The sequence below is a fragment of the Pocillopora damicornis genome, chromosome 12 (assembly GCF_964200805.1).
Source record: "Pocillopora damicornis chromosome 12, jaPocDami1.2, whole genome shotgun sequence".
Classification (NCBI taxonomy): Eukaryota; Metazoa; Cnidaria; class Anthozoa; order Scleractinia; family Pocilloporidae; genus Pocillopora; species Pocillopora damicornis.
The window spans coordinates 18,215,988-18,234,851 of NC_142681.1; the positions used below are offsets into that span (position 1 = coordinate 18,215,988).

General features: G+C 36.4%; 2 protein-coding genes across 2 annotated transcripts; one reads left to right on the plus strand and one right to left on the minus strand.

Moving 5' to 3' along the window:
• Position 1: 1 nt before the first annotated feature.
• LOC113670294 (protein phosphatase 1 regulatory subunit 42) lies at positions 2–5,340 on the plus strand. Its single transcript, XM_027186416.2, has 7 exons — positions 2–226; positions 724–890; positions 2,092–2,230; positions 2,374–2,490; positions 3,169–3,286; positions 3,733–4,111; positions 4,514–5,340. The coding sequence occupies exons 1-7, from the start codon at positions 95–97 to the stop codon at positions 4,614–4,616; spliced, it is 1,155 nt and encodes a 384-aa protein (XP_027042217.2). The 5' UTR covers positions 2–94; the 3' UTR covers positions 4,617–5,340.
• Positions 4,728–18,851, minus strand: LOC113670285 (regulator of MON1-CCZ1 complex). The gene is made up of 27 exons (XM_027186404.2): positions 18,462–18,851; positions 17,319–17,398; positions 16,654–16,738; positions 16,457–16,513; positions 15,885–15,971; positions 15,652–15,723; positions 15,290–15,358; positions 14,956–15,059; positions 14,396–14,491; positions 14,004–14,073; positions 13,545–13,580; positions 13,324–13,432; positions 13,126–13,179; positions 12,818–12,871; positions 12,375–12,433; positions 11,656–11,725; positions 11,406–11,515; positions 10,609–10,655; positions 10,148–10,214; positions 9,753–9,830; positions 9,225–9,290; positions 8,541–8,579; positions 7,752–7,820; positions 7,120–7,173; positions 6,639–6,750; positions 6,377–6,436; positions 4,728–6,230 (listed from the first exon to the last, which is right to left on the minus strand). Exons 1-27 carry the CDS (start codon positions 18,555–18,557, stop codon positions 6,139–6,141), a joined length of 1,992 nt encoding a protein of 663 aa, XP_027042205.2. The 5' UTR covers positions 18,558–18,851; the 3' UTR covers positions 4,728–6,138.
• Between the last annotated feature and the right edge of the window lie 13 nt (positions 18,852–18,864).

The window sequence follows — 18,864 nt, forward strand, 5'->3', positions numbered from 1 at the left end:
AACTGTTTTCTAGTCACGTGATAGGTGCTTTTATAATATGCCCAAAATTACAATACCGATAGTTCGTATGTAACATTACCAATATTATCTCAAAATGGGAAAGATAACCTTAGATATGCTGGCGAAATCTCCAAGCCATACAAAGAAAAGAAGAGATGAAACTGTGCAACAATACGTGCGGAGGTTGACCCACTTGTATTTTTCAGAGAAAAACATCGATGAAATTGTAAGTTTGTTCGACTAGCGGATTGAAAATCAGTAAGCTTAAATTTTGTATTCCACCGATATCCTTCTCATTTAATCCTATGAGTTAGATATTCGACCCGCAGTCATGGACAAAAATAGGCTTTCTCGAGGTCAGGGTGTTCACAAAGTTATTGATTCGTGGGTGGGAAGTTTTCAAATGATTGTAGGCTATGAGTTTTCGTAAAGCTTATGTTCACTCATAGCTAGAGTAAGAGATCTTATAAACGTTTTACAGTCTTAATATGCAGCAAAACAGTGTGAAATACATATTTCTGGCAAAACTTGCTCGTAAAACTGTTTTCAAGTTTAGAATATCGAGCGAAAGATAAAATTTTGTAATTTATATCTCATACTGTTCATAAAACTACTGTATGACAGTTGTCTACATACTTGGCATACTGTTTGCAGGAGTGAGGAAATTCTTAGATGTGATCAGTGTGAATTTACAGCGATTTGTTGTCTGTTTTGATATTGCAGGATAATCTTCATCACTGCCGAAATCTATCAGTTCTCTACCTTTATGACAACAATATTGCAAAGATCAAGAATCTTGGTTTTGCAACCAGCCTAACACATTTATACCTTCAGAAGAATGACATTACTAAAATAGAGGGACTTGACAATCTTAGGAGATTAACAAAGTTGTAAGTATCTCTGTGCTTACTTACCCTGGGACAGTAATATTAGTAGGTATATGGTTGAGCTGTTCCAATTTAAACTTTTTTTAACTAAGAGGTGTACACAGTACTGCTTAAAAAAGTAGATGCAGAGTCCCCTTTCTTGTTGTTGGTAATGGGTCGTTTTGCCAACAATTCATTTTGCCAACAGTAGTTTCGCAAATGTCTCTGGTCAGTTCACAAACATGTAGAAGTTAGTTATAAACGTTATAAATATTTACATGTCAACCTGGGTTTAACGAGATGATTCAGAATACTACATTACTGACACATTGTATGCATAAATTACTGGAAGTGAAATATCACAGCTTATTTCTTGCTAAAGTATATTTCATAATCAAATAGACAGTTTTTATCCCGTGTCTTGGTAGTTGTGTACCTTCCTTCAAAGAGCAAAGCTTCCTGATAGAACACAACAACAGTAAGACCTGTTTCATATTCATTGGTAGTTTGATTTGTGGGTTACAGCTACTGTACATGTAACACGCAAATGCTGTGATAGAGCAAAAACTACAAAACTGTATGACCTAAGCTAGAGGGTTAGTTTGTATGCTCAATGTTGACATCTCAAATCTACAAAGTGTGTGAACTGACTTCTACACATATAAATGCTAGTAACATTTGCAAACTGACTTCTAAACATTTGTGAACTGACTTCTACACATTTGCGAACTGACTAGAGACATTTGCGAAACAATCATTGGCGAAATGACTCATTTGAAAAACAACCAACATTCTTGTTGGCATGCAGTCTGTTGCACAAGTCAACAAAAATTAAGGAAAAAAAATTGATGTTAGTGTGTGGCAGGGAGGTCCTGGAGTGAGTTGCTTGAAAAGTAAGGAACACCTCACTCCAAGAGCTCCCCATGGTGTGCTGACATCATTTTTCCCCCTAATTTTTATTGAGAAGCACTAGTCTAAAACATAGATTAACAGTCCCTTGAAATATGCACAAACTGGAGCATGCTTCAATTAGAGCTTCTGGGATAAAGGGGGAAAATTATACCTTAGGACCCCTCCCTTGAACTGAAGCAATCAGCACTAAAAAGAGCAGTGGTCATTACTAGTTACAATCAAAAGTGCAAAACTCTTGTTCCAAATTCTGTTCTCATTTTTAAGTTACAAGAGTTGATTTTATAAATTTCACTTATTTTGATAAAATTTGCAGGTACCTTGGTTCTAATTCCATCACAGTTGTGGAGGGGTTGGAGAAACTGGAAAGTCTTCGTGAGCTTCACATTGAAAAACAAAATCTACCTCCTGGTGAAAAGCTTCTCTTTGAGCCAAGATCACTTGAAGCTCTTTCTGTGAGTACAAAAATTCTTAACAGTTAATTAATAGTTTATCACTGACAGTAATTGGGTTGAACCCAAAAGTGAACAGGTGATCATGTGTAAATAAATTAAAAATAACACCATTCACGCGGTAATTAATACTTTTCTTTTAACAGAAATCACTATGTGTGCTGAATATATCTGAAAACAACATAGATTCTGTGGAGGAGCTGAAATGTCTCAAGAACATGACACAGTTTTTCACAGAAAACAACTGCCTCTCAGATATGAAGGTGCGACAATTCTTAATAATATTTTTTCCTTGTAAAATTTTCTCCTAGTATTTGTAAGCAAGTATAATCCTTTGTCCAGGAGGTACTTACTTCCAATATAGATGGATTGCTTTTAGATTTGCTTATTAAATTTCCTTGTTGAATACTAGCCAACCACAGCTGAACACATTGTCATAAAATTGTATCCAGTTGACCCTATAGCATGAAGAAGGTTTGCAGTATGCAGTCAATATGGTTCTTTCCACCTTAAAACCCTCTATCTTGTGAAACAAATGATTACATCTAACCCTTAGAGCCCTAAGGGGGCAGGACTAGCATCTAATTGCTAACTTACAATGTCACCACTGAATCACACATTAAGGTCACAACAATAAATGAAATGACCATCAACTAAAGAAGCTGTACTTTTTCAGCACCTTAGGTAATGTATAGAGAACAGTATGGAGAATGTGCATGCTGATTTTAGGGTGTAAAGTGTTTAATAAAAACAAATTAAGTGTATTCACCATGATGAGTAACCACAACCCTTTTTATGATATTGTCCATCTATTATGCTTGAGATGGCACAGGAATTTGAGAAATACATCACCTGATGTTTAATTTGTGTATTTTATTCTGACTGCAAAAAAGCTCCTTAACCAACTTATTTAATAAACTTAAATTTTTTTTTTGTAAAAGGAGCTTTCAAGAGTTTTTGCATCTTGGCCATCACTGTGGAGGTTAGAACTGACTGGAAATCCTATTTGTAACAAGAAAAAATACAGGGACAGGGTCATTGTTATGTCCAGGTCATTAGGTAAGTAAAGGTGCAAGGGAATTTCCTTGGAAGAGATATGATTTGTTTTCCCACCACTTAAACTATTTGTCTGTAATCTTATACTAACATACAAGTTGCTTTCAACCACAACCATGTATAAACGTATTGCCTATACTCCAAATTAATTAAGCTGCTTGCTGAAATTTCAAGAGAGATGGTGCAAAGGTAGCATTAAGTATTGAGTGATTGCAGGTGCATAACCTCAGAAGTGTCAGAGGGCTTTACCGGACGATTATTAGCTAAAGATTCAAGCAGCAAGCACCACTCTTTCATCCTGCAAATTTCACCTGCTGTTGGTGCTTAGTGACCACCCTGAATATTGATAATAAGACCAAGAGAAATGTAAAGAATTTATTTTTGAATCATACATTAATGCTTGTCTGTTTTTTTAATTATAGTTTCTTAAATTTTGTTTCAATTTACAGTTATGCTTGATGGCAAGGAAATCAATGAGACTGCCAAACAATTTTTAATGAACTGGAAAGCCAGCAGAGATGCAAGAAGGAAACAGAGGAAACAGCTGCACTTCCTTGAAGGGGGAGCATCAAATCTCATATCGGATTCATCAAATGCATTTTCAAGTATACCTTCTCTTCCACCCATTCAGGGGCTACCAAATGCTGACGGGGAATATATGATAAACCCTGGAGTAAATCCATTACTTTATGAAGGAGTTGTAGCCAGTGGATCCCAGTCATTAGCACTACCTAGGGGCACAAAACCATTTGCAGCTATAATGCAAGCAAGAGCTCCAAACTCAACACTTTTAAACAGGAAACCTGCAGAGGATGTGTCACAATCAAGGTAAGCCGCATCTCAAAGATTGTCTTTGGAAATTCTTTTGGATCAATGAACAATATTGCACACTTACCCCTCCCTTAACCCTACATTAACCCTAGTTTGTTATCAGTTGACTGTTATTGTGTTAGGGGAGGGGTAGGTGTGTAGCTGCTCTGATACTGACAATGATCCTTGCTGTCACTAATTTAGTTAGACTCACCTGTAAGACAATGTGTGTATTAGATTACCAAGTTGTAGGGAATAAATTAATATCAGTAGAGATCCACATTTGAAAAAAATGTATATATGTGATGCATTGTTATTTAGGGGTAATTAAGTCCAGGTTGCACATTAGCATCTGACACAAGATCCAATTTTTACATTAATAGAGAGACAATTTTGTTCATTAATTTTCTGTTTTTTTAGGTTTCCAAACATCTTTGCACCACCACGCCCCATCATTTCTGAGTCAAACTGGGACACTGACAGTGATGTCCACAGTGGACCACCTGTGCCACTACAGACATAGTGAATTATGGACAATAGAGATTTCTGAAAATTCTATATGTTTTGGTTACAAAAAAGATAAACATTGTTATCAGTAACAAATTTTCAAAGCAATAAAGTGAACACTTGGAGATAAAATCTTCAAAACTGTTCTTTTTTTAATTCAGTTGCCTAATACAATATTATTATGATTATTAGTTCCATAAAGGTTTGTATATATATGTGAATCATTATTGATAAATTATTGCTATATTATTGTAAAGTTTTGTACATATGTGTGAATCATTATTGCTAACTTATATTGTAGATTATTGCTGTATAACTAGAGCCATATTCAAGATTATTGCAACCTGCTGTAAACTGTATATAAGTTTGTATATACATTGTTGAGTATTACTTTTACATGTTAATAACAATAACAGAATATATTTATTTACTACTCTTAGTGTCAAGAAAAGCACAAGATTGAGTTTGAGTCTAGAGTTGAAAAGACACCAATTTTGATACATGATAAAAAATTATTTCAAGAGTTTTTACCACTTCTCACTTCCATCTCACTTACTGATTGGGGAAATTATTATATCTAGTTTTTATCACACATTAATGGATTTATGATGTGTTACTATATACTAAATATGATATTCAATGTGCTCTACGCTATTTCAGCCTGTCAATAGAAGGCATTTTTTTTGTCAGTTGATGGGGTATCTCATTTGTTAATAAAACTTCAGTATGTCAAAAGAAAATTATTTGACGATAATACAAAGACATGTGAAACTCCTCTCTGTAATTTTTTATTTTATGGGGCACAATCACAGAGTTCAATTCACAGTTATATACAATATAAAATTCTTCAATTTGTAATATAAGAAACAGTGAGAGAAAACTTAAAAGGTTTGTTGAGAAAGACTAAGAGTGAAAAGAATTAAAGTTGTTTAATTGATGATCTTTATATCGCAGCTTACTATAGGCTTACAATTTTGGTAGGCAAATAAATAACAGAGGATGAAAGAGGAGTGAGACAGGAATGACAGGTTCCTCCTACGTCAAGCCCTACCTCCCCTTTGGCCCAAGCTTAGCTGTTTGTAAAAGTTGTCATTTAGTGACTCATCGTCAGAAAATATAGACACATGCAAATTGACATGGCAGACTAAACCCATGACCACATCCCTTATCTTTGGAGTAATTAAAGTTGTAAAACTAGGGTAAGAAGCAAAGTTTTTTCAGATGAAAATGACAAATACCTTTCCTACTTTAATTGTAGGCCTTGAAACTATATTAACTTACAAAAAAAGAAGAAAACCTTTCAGCTTTCAACCTGATGGCTGAATACTTGTGCTAGATCAGCAACTTCTGCTGCAAATTCAGTTGCCATGGCAACTTAAACTCTGCCACCTGTTCGTTTTTTAGTTCACACATTATTCCTCTTGAGTCCATAAGCCAAGAGTCTGACATTGATGCACAGGAAACTTGTTCTATCTTTGGCTTTACTCCCCACACTTCATCTCATTTAATGCTTGTCTCTTATACTGCTGCCACCTTCTTCAGTTGATTCCTCCATTACTGCTAAATTGTGCATTCCGATTTGACCCAAAACGGCTCTCAAATCTCTTAACATACATATCACAGTGTTCCCCTGGACCAAGATACAAAGAAGTGAAGTCTCAAACTTAAGTCTGGACAGGTTGAAGTTTCCAAGTTTGGAGATAATGCTATTCAATCTAACTGGATTCAACAGCATAAAAAATGCAGAAATTAATTGAGTATCAAAATTATTCATACCTGGAGCAAAGTCAGGGCTTCCACGAAGCCGCATGTTACGTTGTTCAAAAAACTTGTATACTGCAATAGAGAACAAGGGATCACATTCAGTTTCTTTCCATTTAGAGCTTGAAATCATGTAAACCCAGAGAAAATAAGTATGACTTACAACATTTTATAATTGTTATGTAAACATTATCTATTTGAGAACAGGAAGAGAGTTACTAATATCAACTATAACTTTCACCAGAAATTTTGGGAAGTGACTATATACATGACCTACCAGTGTAGAAAAGCATGGAATCCTCAGGATTTGAAGCAACCTCTAAGAATTTTCGGGGTGATATAGAGTCTTCTGCACCTATAGCACGCACATAGCGCAACGCAGGCAACAGCTATGAAAAAAAAAATCACCATTACAATTGTTAATAATAGAAGAAGAATCAAGAAGGACAATGACATGGAAAAGTGCTAACATCCTGGCTTATGAGCAGGCTCTCATAATCAGTGCTGCAGGATGTGTGTTCCTGCACCTGTGGAAAGATGTGAGAAGTTGGAGAGAGAGTGGCAGTAGTCTGGCACCAATAATCATTTGCGGTGCCACACCACTCACAAAACCTCTCACCAGTTCGCTTGGTTCAAAGCCTTATACTTTCTTGCAGGCAAAGAAGTGTTTGCAGAGAGTGCAAGTAATAATCTTCTCACAGGCTTCTAAAATTCTACCTAACTTACTTATCTTTTCAGTTTGGTTGTAAATGACTAACCTGACGTTTTGAGAGAAGAACCTCAATGATTTCTTCATTGGCTGTGTTAAGTCTCTGTGGAGAGTAACATCAAAAATTACCCATTTGTCTGAACACAAAAGTATTGATCAGTAATTCATAAAGAATGATCTAAGATAGGTGATATAGACAGTTGAATAAAAGGGGGTAAGTTTCTAAAGGAACTGTGGTGCTGTGTCAGTAGGGGAATATAACAGCATAATTTGGTTTTGTCGATTGAGTTGGTAATGTAGATTGTCTACCATAGGTTGACATTTTGTGCATTAGCCCTACATCCTTCACTCTGATGAAGGGCTAACGCTCTATATGTCAGCTTTGGAACTCTTCAAGGTGAGCAATTTACCTTATCTTCTTTTACTCCCCATCGATGCAGCACCATATTTTCTTTGGAAATGTACCCCCTTTATGGGTAAACAACTGACTTGCAAGCTGACAAATGGACTACTGACTGTAAAAGTCAGAAAAGCCAACAGTCTAACAAGACAGACGCATAGTTGATAAAGCTGAATTATCTTGTCATACTCCCCCTCCAATGCAGCACCACAGTTTCTTTAGAAACTTGCCCCCTTTATTCATTAATATAGACAGTTGTTAATGAAACTTGTTTGAGTGACCTTCAGCATATCCAAGGCCAGTTGGTATGTGGGAGGGTAGGTACTCTCCAGGGACAACATGAGACATGCCTGCAACACATAATAAAGTTATTATTTGAACATGCACTTGGGTGGATAATTATGAAAACTCAGAAATATGTATTGAATAATATAACATCATGTTTCCAGGGAAAACCCAACCAGACATAAGAAATCCCACCTGAAAACAGTACCTGTTTAGTAATAATTTTGTGGTTTTAAGGTTTTCTCCCATGTCCTGAACTTTATTGTGATTGGTCAGAACACAATTGACCTCTCAGAATTGCATCAAAGTTTTCACAGGTTTTTTTTTTTTACTTTAATTTGCATTAACTACAAACATTTTGAAAAGATATTTGGGAGAATGAAGGGAGAATTACTAGGTTTAAACCATAATGTGAACGTAACCAGGCAGATACATCTAAAATTGTAAGCATTATCAAAATTTTTTGCTAATTAATTCTCCTTGTCAGCACCTTAACCCTTTAACTCCCAGTAGTGATTAACATGAAACTTCTCCCAATAATATCCATACATTATTCAGCAAACAGGTAATGAGAATATTCAAACTTATCAGGTGGAAGCTGCTACCTTGATCTAGCACTAAGTTCTCATAACTAATTTAGAAGGAAATGTGTAGCAGCTACAGGGGAGAATTAACAATCAGATCTTGGGAGTTAAAGGGTAAAGAAATGTAGAGAGAACAGTGGAGAGAATTTGCATTCTGAAGCTAGGAGGTGATGGGTTAAAAGAATATTGATTTACTCTTACCAGAGGTTTAGAGTCACTGATGACATGGTATTGCAGAAACTAAAAATGCATACAAATATCATTGAATCATTTGTTTGAATGCATGCATAGAATGTAAGCCTTTAAAAGATTATTCAAACAAGACACTGCAGGAGGAGGAGGTTGTTTAATTCATCTATAATCATGATATACATTAAAATATTATGGGCGTCTAATTGGCTGAAAATGGGTGCATTTTTCACATAACAAGAGTGCAAAGTTTACAAGTGCAGATTACAAATAATGCACACTTCCAAAATTTCATCTGTCTTGACTTTCTGTGGTACTTTTTTCATGTAAATTATTAACAAGTAACAACATGACTGATTTCTTATGCAATTTGGTGTAAGTAAGCACTTGTAAATTTTCAAAGACTTTGTGCAATTTGTTGTCTTTGAGAAATTTCAATGAAGTTGTTACCCATTCTAATTATGAAAATTAAACATTTACTAGATTGTAGGCAAGCTCTAATTGGCATGCACTATAGCAGGAGCAGCAAGTCCTACTGGAGGTGAGCCAGCAGTATGGCACAAATTTTGAATCTGATGGGGATTACTGCTTCTGTCACTGTGCAATAACACAATGAGAACCTGCTTTTTTGATTCTCATCTTTCATTTGTTTAGAGATAGAACACAAAGAAATATATTGTTAAAAGGCCATCACACCTGATGCAGTTGGTAGAAACGCTTGTTGTGTACCAGAAGATTTATGATCAGTTCATAAAGATAGTGCTGTTGAAGTGGAAAAGAAGAGGGTTATATCATTCAGGTCACGTGATAAGTCGTGGATGGCATTAAGCCAGCAACACACCTGGTGATTTTGTTCACCAATCGCATATAAAATTGCCAATATCTGGCATGTCAGATATTGGCAATTTTACACAACGATTGCTGTGATTGGCAAAAATTATAACTGCTGCACCAGGCACTCCTGGCGATATTCGCCTATCACTGCATGGCATATCAATCGCAAGTTGTGTCACTAGCTTAAATAGGTGGTGTAGCTGGAACCTGGAATTTAAATATAAATTTTAACAAGAAAGGGTGGTTTATACATATAGGTTTATAAATCCTAAATCTGAAATCCAATGCACCAAACCATTGGTTGCCAAGTCTTCTACAAACTTAATTTTAGAGATTCATTTTTGTTTTTTTTTTCAGTTTTTAACTCTTTAAGTCTGTAGTTTCCCTTACCTCTACCTCAATCTCAAACTGATTCAGAGATCGAATATACTCCACCAACACAGCAACCATGAATTTATACTTTACTTTCTAAAAAATGAACAAGGGAAATGGCAAGAATTAGTGGTTCAGTCTTTAACTTGGATTACTGCATGCAAACCATTATACATTGAGTAATACTAACTTGTTTTTTTCCACTGGCTAGACTATGAGCATTCCCTCCTTATTGGCAAAGTCCATTATGCAAGCCACCCTTTCTTTTTTTTGCGACCCACTTTACCTAAAAGGATGGACTACTCATAGTCTATAAACTGGCCTTCACAGTTACAAAGCTGAAATGGTACTACTGGATACTGACAATTCCAAACAAGGTTGGATGAAGATACAGTACAACAGCAGTCTCATACCTTACTCTCCACAAATGTAGAAAGCACATGGGAATACATGTCTTCTTGACTGACAACTGTCTGGCACCTAAAGGAGCATAATTGCATTTAACACTGGGTGAATTGACTGAAAATGCTTCTCTTCTAAGTATTAAATACATTATATATTTACAAGACATTGAAAACATGTTTTCAGTAGTTATAGAGGGTAAGTGTTGTTAGGTGGCAATAGATGGGGGAGGGGGGGGGAGGAGAGGGAAACAAAGGAAGCAAAGCAGCAAAGCAATGTTCCTGCAAACCTCCCTTAGGCCTCTCCTATCCCATCAGTAAAACCCCTGCAATAATTTGGATTTAACCTTGTCCAAATTACCATTCAACTGATATAAGAATATTGGCAAAGAAAAGTTTTCTTGGAAAAGTTAACCAGTAATTTAACTTGTAAGATATAAAAATGAAAAGGTACAAAATTTGAGTTCACTAACCTGGAGACTTGTTTTTGGGGAGACTGACCCTTGGAAGCATCACTTGACTAAGAGAAAAACAAGTGCATTCTTCATTCAGTTACATATAAACACTTGGAAAGAAGGAGAGAAACTTCTGATTCATATCAAATAGGAATATGTTTTAACCTCAGAGAAGAGTTCTTGGATCAATATCAGTATCTGGGCAACTGCCCACCTACCCCTCCCCTAACCCAACTTTAACCCTAACTTGTTATCAATTGACTCTTGTTGAGTTAGGGGAGGGGTAGGTGGGCAGTTGCCCAGATACTGATATTGATCTGACTTCTCCATAATTTTTTCTCTTCCTATCGAATTTTTGCTGCTCTGTTATTCCTCCCTTCAAGTGCCTAGGATGTACATTTTTTCCACTCCTCCTTCCTTTCCTGTCTCCATTTACTCTGTCTTTCCAAAGTAATTCAGTGAATGTCAACCTCCCATCTTCCTTCAACTCATTAGCCAGCTCTGCTTCCATTTCTACCCTCTTTGTTTCATCCAGACCTTGATGCCTCAGTCTACAAGTTTTCATTTTTGTTTTCACTTTTTTCCTACTCTAATCATCTTATTCATCCCTCTACTTAATCTTTACCCACCCGGTGCCCAGTTTTCCTGACTCCGCAGTAGGTTCCTTCAACCTCTGTACCCCTTAGAACAATCTTTCCTGACCATTTCCTCTCCCTGATCTCTCATTCTCCTAGCCTTTCCTTCTCCTGTCATCTCATAATCATAACTCACAGAAGGTAATAACAGAGTCACCTCAAGAATTCATACAGACTAACCTGTTGTGCATTTTGTTCAGCTTCCAGTGCATAACTTCTGTAAGCCAAGTTCACCTTGTCAAACATGCGAGCTATGACTGGAAGGCTGCTCTGTCTTCCTGGAGTTAAGGCTGTTACGTGATGACAAAAAAAAAAAGCTTAATAACTATGCTGTCACACCTTGCAACAAAAAAAGCAACAATAAGCTAAATGGTAATTCCAAGCGTTGCAATTGAGATGATTAAATACATTGGCTAAATGGTGTCCATACCTTGTTTGAAAACTGTTAAAATGACCATTTTGCTTTCTTTCCTTAGAAGTAGGAAGTCAATCAACAAGCCCTAAAAGATAAAAAAGCTCATTGCCAAATGGGTACAACACGCAACACTGACATTGTCAGTTTATATACAATTATTTGGAAATTTATTCAATGTGAAGAGTGGACAACAAGAAAATGACAAAATGATTCTAATAAACAAACTTAGCCGGTAACTATATACTACTGATTGGCCAGTTCAGATGTAATAAGCAAGTTCTATTCACCTCCGAGTAGCCAAAGAGACAAAATCTTGCATCAAGAGTTTCATTTACAAACATTTTAAGATATATTGACAGAAAAAACCTTTTTCTTGGTTATATGTGCAGTATATACTAAATAATAACAGTTATTCACCCAGTGTCATTCAAAGTGTTGGAAATTTACCTTGCACTTCATGTTTCAGTAAATACCCATCACTATTCAACTCCATTTTGGTAAATAATTGCCTATTAAATTGATTAACAACTATACAGGGTAAAGCCAGGAAAACAAACAAAACAAAAACAAAAACAGAATCCCAGCTTCCATGGGGCTCAGACCCCAATGACTACAGCTGGTAACCCAGTGTCATGCTTTGTGCAATTTACAGCTTGAAATCAAGGGCGACTTACCTCTGTCAGTTACACCAACTGATATCTCAAATGACAAAAAGTAGACAAAATAAGATTTACCTTGTCACCAATCATGGCAACCAAGGGCTCCAGCTTTATCATAACCTCCCACAAACAACCTGAGGACAAAACATGAAGCATTCCAGTCAATGGTGTTACTTGGAAAAACCTAAGGTTATAATTTCTTTTTTGCAGTCAAAAGAAAACTGTAAAGCTAAGAGAAACCCTCAAGATGCAGGGGTATGCATCTACAAAAAACACGATTAAAAATTTGCATCAAGGTACATCCACATCAAGAAATATTCTGACCATCTCTCTCTCTCTCTCTCTCTCTCTCTCTCTCTCTCTCTCTCTCTCTCTCTTCCCCCTCCCCTCCTACAACAACTCTTACATTGGAAATCTCTCATATTTCTTTGTCAAGTAGTAGGAACCTTTATCATAGTGATTAAACACTGAAAGATGCAACATTTCTTGGACCTATTGAAGTTGAAATACAAACTTACCAAGTTTAGCATCTATGATGATGTTTGGTTGAAACACAATCCAGTTTTGAGAGTCTGGAATCAAGACCTTGTTAAGAAACATAGTGGTAATACACAGTTACAGGTAATTTATATCTATCTGCAAAATCCTGAAGTCTGATGCACGAGTCCTTGTGAAGGTCTAGGCGTGTTTTCCTTGTCCCAATTCAATAGCAAATAACATAATCCTTTGTCCAACAGCTGGGCTCAAAATTTACTATCTTCCCTGATCTCTCTTAATATTAATGATATAGCAAATATTCTCATTGCATGAGTCTGTTTTTGGATACACATTTCACAAAGTACCCTCTTCTTTTTAACTGCACCAGTAGAATCTTTCTCTTCTAAAAAATAAAACCACAAAGAAACAAACTTAAGACAATAAGCATCAAATCCACAAATTTTCCAACCTGTACAACCAATTGTACAGCAAAAACATGTTGTCATCTTTCAAAAAAAATGACCAATTAACTCTGAACATGGCTTACCTGCTTCAAAAACTGCTTGTTCAAGTGGCAGAGGTGCTAGTACTGGTTGAAAGTATGTGATCTGTCCATCAAAATCTCCCCCAAGTCGAATATCAAACAACATAGATGTCTGCAAAGTCAGAACAGACATTTACTTAAGTACAAACTATATAATTTATTTATGCTTTATTTTAGACTGAATCAATGGAAATAATTCCACTTGAAGTTGACTCAAAAATTACCTTTGAAGCTTGATGATGGACAATAACAAGGTTATCCTGTGGAAAACAAAGCAAAGAATGATTGATCTCCTTATTAAGGCTGCACCAGAGCATGGTCAGTCTTCCAAAGCACCTAGTTGGAAAAAAATGCTTCTAACTGATCCATACTAAGATGTTACAAAGAAAAATTTCACTGTGATGATAAAAATGCAAAGGAGCAAATGAGTCACACTTTCACAGTAACTGTGATGACAAAAAGTCATTCAGGAAACTCAGTTTATTTCTAACTTTCAGGAAATTCTTCAGCATCTACTAATTAGTAGTTTAATATATACAATTAAACTGATCCAACTAAAAGAGATTGTTTCTTCCTGTTTTATTTAAGGCTTTAGCTCATTTGAGATTTTATGTGCGAAAATAAAATATTCAAGTATGATATGAGTTTCAAAGCTAGTGATTGTGTAGTAAAAATATATTTACCACAACATTGACTGCAAATCTTCCAATCATGTTCAGTTGAAGAACAGCTACCTTCTTGGCTGGGATATCTCTACAATTAGAACACACATTAATATTATTTACTCTCAAATGACTGACCCACAGCAAGGTACATTCAACAAATAATATTTGAATAAAAGGGGTAAGTTTCTAAAGAAACTGTGGTACTGTGTTGGTGGGAGAGTATAACAAGGTAATTTATTATTATCAACTAAGTTGTTAATGTAAATTGGCCACCATAAAGAGTTTAAAAGCTGATGTTTCAATTGTTAGCCCTTCGTCAGAGTGATGATCTGACAGATGGCTGATGCTCAAAACATTAGCTTTTCAACTCTTGAAGGTGGCCAATTTAAATAATGTTGTCTATGGCTTACCGCTGTAGCTGGTACAGAACAATCTCTGCACCAACTGGTCCTGTGGTTTGACTTCTCTGCTGGTTTCTGAGAATTACCACATAGAGCTGGCCATCTCTGAAAGAAAATGTGTAAAGAGTAATCTATGGAGCCTCAACAATCAATGTCATACTAACCCTTTACACCAGAACAACAGTATACATAATCTCCATACTGTTCTCTATACATTTCCTAAGGTGCAGAAAAGGAGAATTTGTTTAACAAACAGAATTAGTAGAGCTCTTTTACTTGTTGATCATTTCCTTTATTCTTGCAACCTGAAATGCTTGATTCTGGGGTGATAATGTAAGGAAAATTAGACGCTCGTCATTCTTTGGTGTAAAAGGGTTCAGGTTGGTTTCCATGCACTAACATTGGAGTCAGAGTCCCTATCACAAGCACAGAGCAATATTATTCCATAAAAATCAAACTGATGGAATCAGAAGTCAGAGTTTCTGCAAACATGGTTTGTAACTAAGTCTATTTTGGAGTTGAGAGATGACTGACTAGTATGGATTTTTGGCTGGACAGTTATAACTCACATGTTTGCAAGAGTGACATCCCTTTCCAACAGTTGAACTTTCTGAGCTTTGGAGGCTGCAGGGATATCTACCTCAAACTTTGGTAACCTCATGACAGACCCTGCCTGTAGTGACATGAAACACAACAAAAATAATGCAACATTTTCTTTTAATTGAATTAATAAAGCCACCTACTCCTAGAGGGTCAGCATAAATTTTATATCAAACACCAAACTGCCCAAAACATATATAAAAGTGAACAATCAGCAAGTACTGTTCTTCTATTAAATGAACATTCTGAGAAGATTTACTTCAATGATAATGATGAATTAAACAATTTGGGATTAAAACTCACCCTGAAGTGATATGGATGAATAACATTTCCAAGGCCCGAGGAAGACAAAAGAAGAACAGCACTCTCAGGCTTCAGAGAAAGAGGATGAGACACTTAAGATTAGTTTGGTCCTCATCACTCTGAAATAATACATCAATAACTTATTTTAATTGCATTTGACCTGCACATGATCCTACTGGTATTCAGAGCACAGCCTGGAAAAAAATCAGGATTTTTCCCAGAAATGAGCCCATACATTCCAAGGCCAGATAAAAGTTGGGAACTTCCACCAACTGAGCTAGAAAGAAATAGGTCAAAGATGCAAGGAAAATTTCAACTCACGGGTAGTAAAATGTTCATACACGCATAATATTTTGTCTTACCAGGAAGACAAACCAGTTGACTTGCACACTGTAGTTCTTAATCATCTTTAGGCTACGCTTTTCTGGTAATACCTTGGAAAGAATACCACAAAAAGGATTCATGATACAATGGCTTAGTTCATTGGTAAGTTGTAACTTAAAAATTGACCATCCTCAATTTAAATTTTAGTAATTTTTCTACAGCTAGAGGAGAAAGGTATTCGACACTTATTTAATAAAATTACAGCCTCTACCTGATAAAATTCTAGACCTTGGTTTGTAATAAAGACAATTTCATTCAAATTTGTCCAGTTGAAACCAATAACATGGGCAGACTTGCTCTGTGAAGAGAACAAATAACAAAAGATCTTTATAAAAACAATTCATGTTTGTAGTTGGATCTCCAGCTGAGGTTGAGGAGGAGGCACAAAATAAGATCTTGTATGCTTAATGAGTAAAGTGATTACACCAGAAATTTATGCCTCATAGTTGGTCCACGTAATTCACAGCTGTTTGCTTCCTACTATACAAGGTGTTGATCTTCTCATCAAAAAAAAGAAAAAGAAAGAAAAATAATAAAAAAACCCAGCTCTTTCTATTTTTTCCAGTAAACATCTGAAGACGGTGAGATAATGACTTCAATTATATAGTAGTGGCATTGTGGTCACTATGGTCCATAATAAAATGCTCTATACAAAAAAACCAAAGGCCATCATAATAAATGCAGACATCTAAGCGCAGTATCCACCACTGCACATGAAATTCTCCGATAAACCTGCACTTTAAGTGGTGTAAAGTTTAAAGACAGTAATTAAATATACCATACCTTACATGTCTGGCTATACTGCTGGCTATCAATTCCATCAGCAAAGTTAATGAACTCCTGGAAATAAATTAGATTCACAGATAGAATGCAAAGAAAAACAATAATTAGAACAGCTCCTTTTGCGGTGGTTTCAATAATTATTAAATATTTACATGGAGAATGCAAAATGAAACATTAAATTGAATTGAATTCCTTACCACAACTTTTATAGATCTCTGGATTGCTAATATCTTGCGGTCATAAGAGAATTTAATGGACTGCACGTATCCCATTGTTGGTATGCTGTGAATGCACATGATAAAATATACGATATAATCCAAAGGAAATGAAGAGAAAGGAAAGGAAGAAGAGGAAAAGGAAAGGGAAGGGAAAAGAGAATGAGTGATTCAATACCAACATATCTAATCTATTTGTCTTTCTTACTGTCAGATCCACAGGCCTAAGGCTAAAAATCACCTGGTTTGCATCTTATACAGTTAACCCTTTAACTCCCATGAGTGACCAAGACAGAATTTCTCCTTACTATATCTATACAATGTCATGTAAACAAGTGATGAGAATAAAGAAAAATATCAATTATGGGATTACTGAGTGATCTGATACCAAATTCTCCAAACAAACATAATGAGAATCATTTGGCAGACAGTAAGGAGAATTACTTATGGGAGATCTTGGGAGTTAAAGGATTAACCATCTCTCACTTTAATTCCACAAATTTTGGTTTTATTTTGAAACTTAAATCATTTCTTTTCTTAAGGTCTAACACCTCCCTTGATCATTTGCAAAAATTCTTGGATTTGTCCCTTATGCATCTTTAGTGCATTTATTTTCTAATATTGCACAACACAAGCCAACAACATACTCGAAGATGACAAAAGACTTCAGATCAGGACCTCTGACTACAACACGGGTTTTTCCATCCACAGAGGTAACAGAGAAGACCTGGAAGAAAATGTTTACATATTCAATGGCAATAGAAATTATTTAAAAGAGAACTAGATTCCACAGCCATACATATGACCTCTCTTGGTCACAAGTTTGCCCATGAATTGGCAAATTCCCTACAGTACAATGTAAGTGTGGAGGCGCAGTGGCCTCATGGTAAGCGCGCCCAACTCTGGATCAGGTGGTCCAGATTTGAGCCCTGACCAGGGTCATTGTGTTGTGTTCTTAGGCAAGATACTTTACTCTCACAATGCTTCTCTTCACCCAGGTGTACAAATGGGTACCAGCAAATGTGCTGGGGGTAACCCTGCGATGGACTAGCATCCCATCCAGGGGGGGGGGGGGGGAGTAGCAATACTCCTCTCTGCTTCATGCTAGGAAAACCAGAGTTAAGCACCAGCCCCATGGGCCACTTGGACCTATATAAAGGCTTTTACTTTCTTACAATGTAATCCCAAAGAGCAAGAGAAGGTATGGGAGCAGGGGTGGTATGGCTAAAACATTAGTACACTGAACTCCAGGTCAAGAGGTCTGGGTCCAAGACCTGGCTGGATCATTGTGTTACACAAGATCCTTTACCACCACAATGCCCCACTACCCACAAGTATGAATTGGTACCCCAGAGATGTCAAGAAAACCTGACAAAATGCTGGTAGGGAGGAGAGGGTGGGGAGATGCAGTAATCTTTGATGGACTAACATCCTATCCAGGAGTCATGGGTATGATTACCTCTGGTAACTTCATGTTATACTTATCAGGATAAGTTGCAGTACTGAGGGTCAGTAAGTAGAAGAGCAGACTTTTCACTTTTTGAGCCCTGATCAATCCAGAGTCTGTTCAACCATGTATTTGTCCTCCATGTACTTAATTAATCATGAAAAGATTAAAAAAAAATGTAAAATTTCTACCATCGTGTGGATCTGTTGCATTAAGCTCTCAAGAATTCCCAAAAAAATAAACCAAAAATTACCAACTGAGTAGAGGTCTCCTTAAAAGAGATATCGAATCCAAACTACGACTCCTCATTTATATAAAAAAAAAAAAACTCTTTTTGCCTTACCTGCCGGTTTGCTTCGTCAAAAAATACACTGTTTTCTTTGGCGACAGGCTCAAACCGGAGAGGATTTGGACAAAGCTGAACATAGTGGCCAGACATCCTAGTTACTTCCTCACTCCTTCGACGGATATTTCTTTAGAGCTGTTACTTTGTGATCACCTCAGCTTTAATTCTTTGGCCAATACCTCAAACATTCCGTACCGAAATAAAGTATGTATAAACACGTCTATTTTATGGTAAGAGAGAGTGAAAAGAGAGCGCAGAAGTGCATGAGTTTCAAATTCTTAACCCTGCCAAGTGAGCTCCGCTTTCCGCCATTTTGATTTTGACGATAGTGGGAGAATTTCTTTTCTCATCAGGTGGTTTAATGGTCACGTGATACACGCTCTTTCCTTTCCGCAGTGGG

What these genes read in the sequence shown, in the direction of transcription:
- LOC113670294 (XM_027186416.2), top strand. Translation starts at nt 95, where the DNA reads ATGGGAAAGATAACCTTAGATATGCTGGCGAAATCTCCAAGCCATACA. An exon ending in GATCACTTGAAGCTCTTTCT is followed by an intron (nt 2,231 to 2,373) that starts GTGAGTACAAAA and finishes TTCTTTTAACAG; the next exon opens with AAATCACTATGTGTGCTGAA. An exon ending in ACTGCCTCTCAGATATGAAG is followed by an intron (nt 2,491 to 3,168) that starts GTGCGACAATTC and finishes TTTTTGTAAAAG; the next exon opens with GAGCTTTCAAGAGTTTTTGC.
- LOC113670285 (XM_027186404.2), bottom strand. Translation starts at nt 18,557, where the DNA reads ATGTCTGGCCACTATGTTCAGCTTTGTCCAAATCCTCTCCGGTTTGAG. An exon ending in GATGTCACTCTTGCAAACAT is followed by an intron (nt 14,492 to 14,955) that starts GTGAGTTATAAC and finishes ATTTTCTTTCAG; the next exon opens with AGATGGCCAGCTCTATGTGG. An exon ending in GAGGGTACTTTGTGAAATGT is followed by an intron (nt 12,872 to 13,125) that starts GTATCCAAAAAC and finishes TCTTGATTCCAG; the next exon opens with ACTCTCAAAACTGGATTGTG.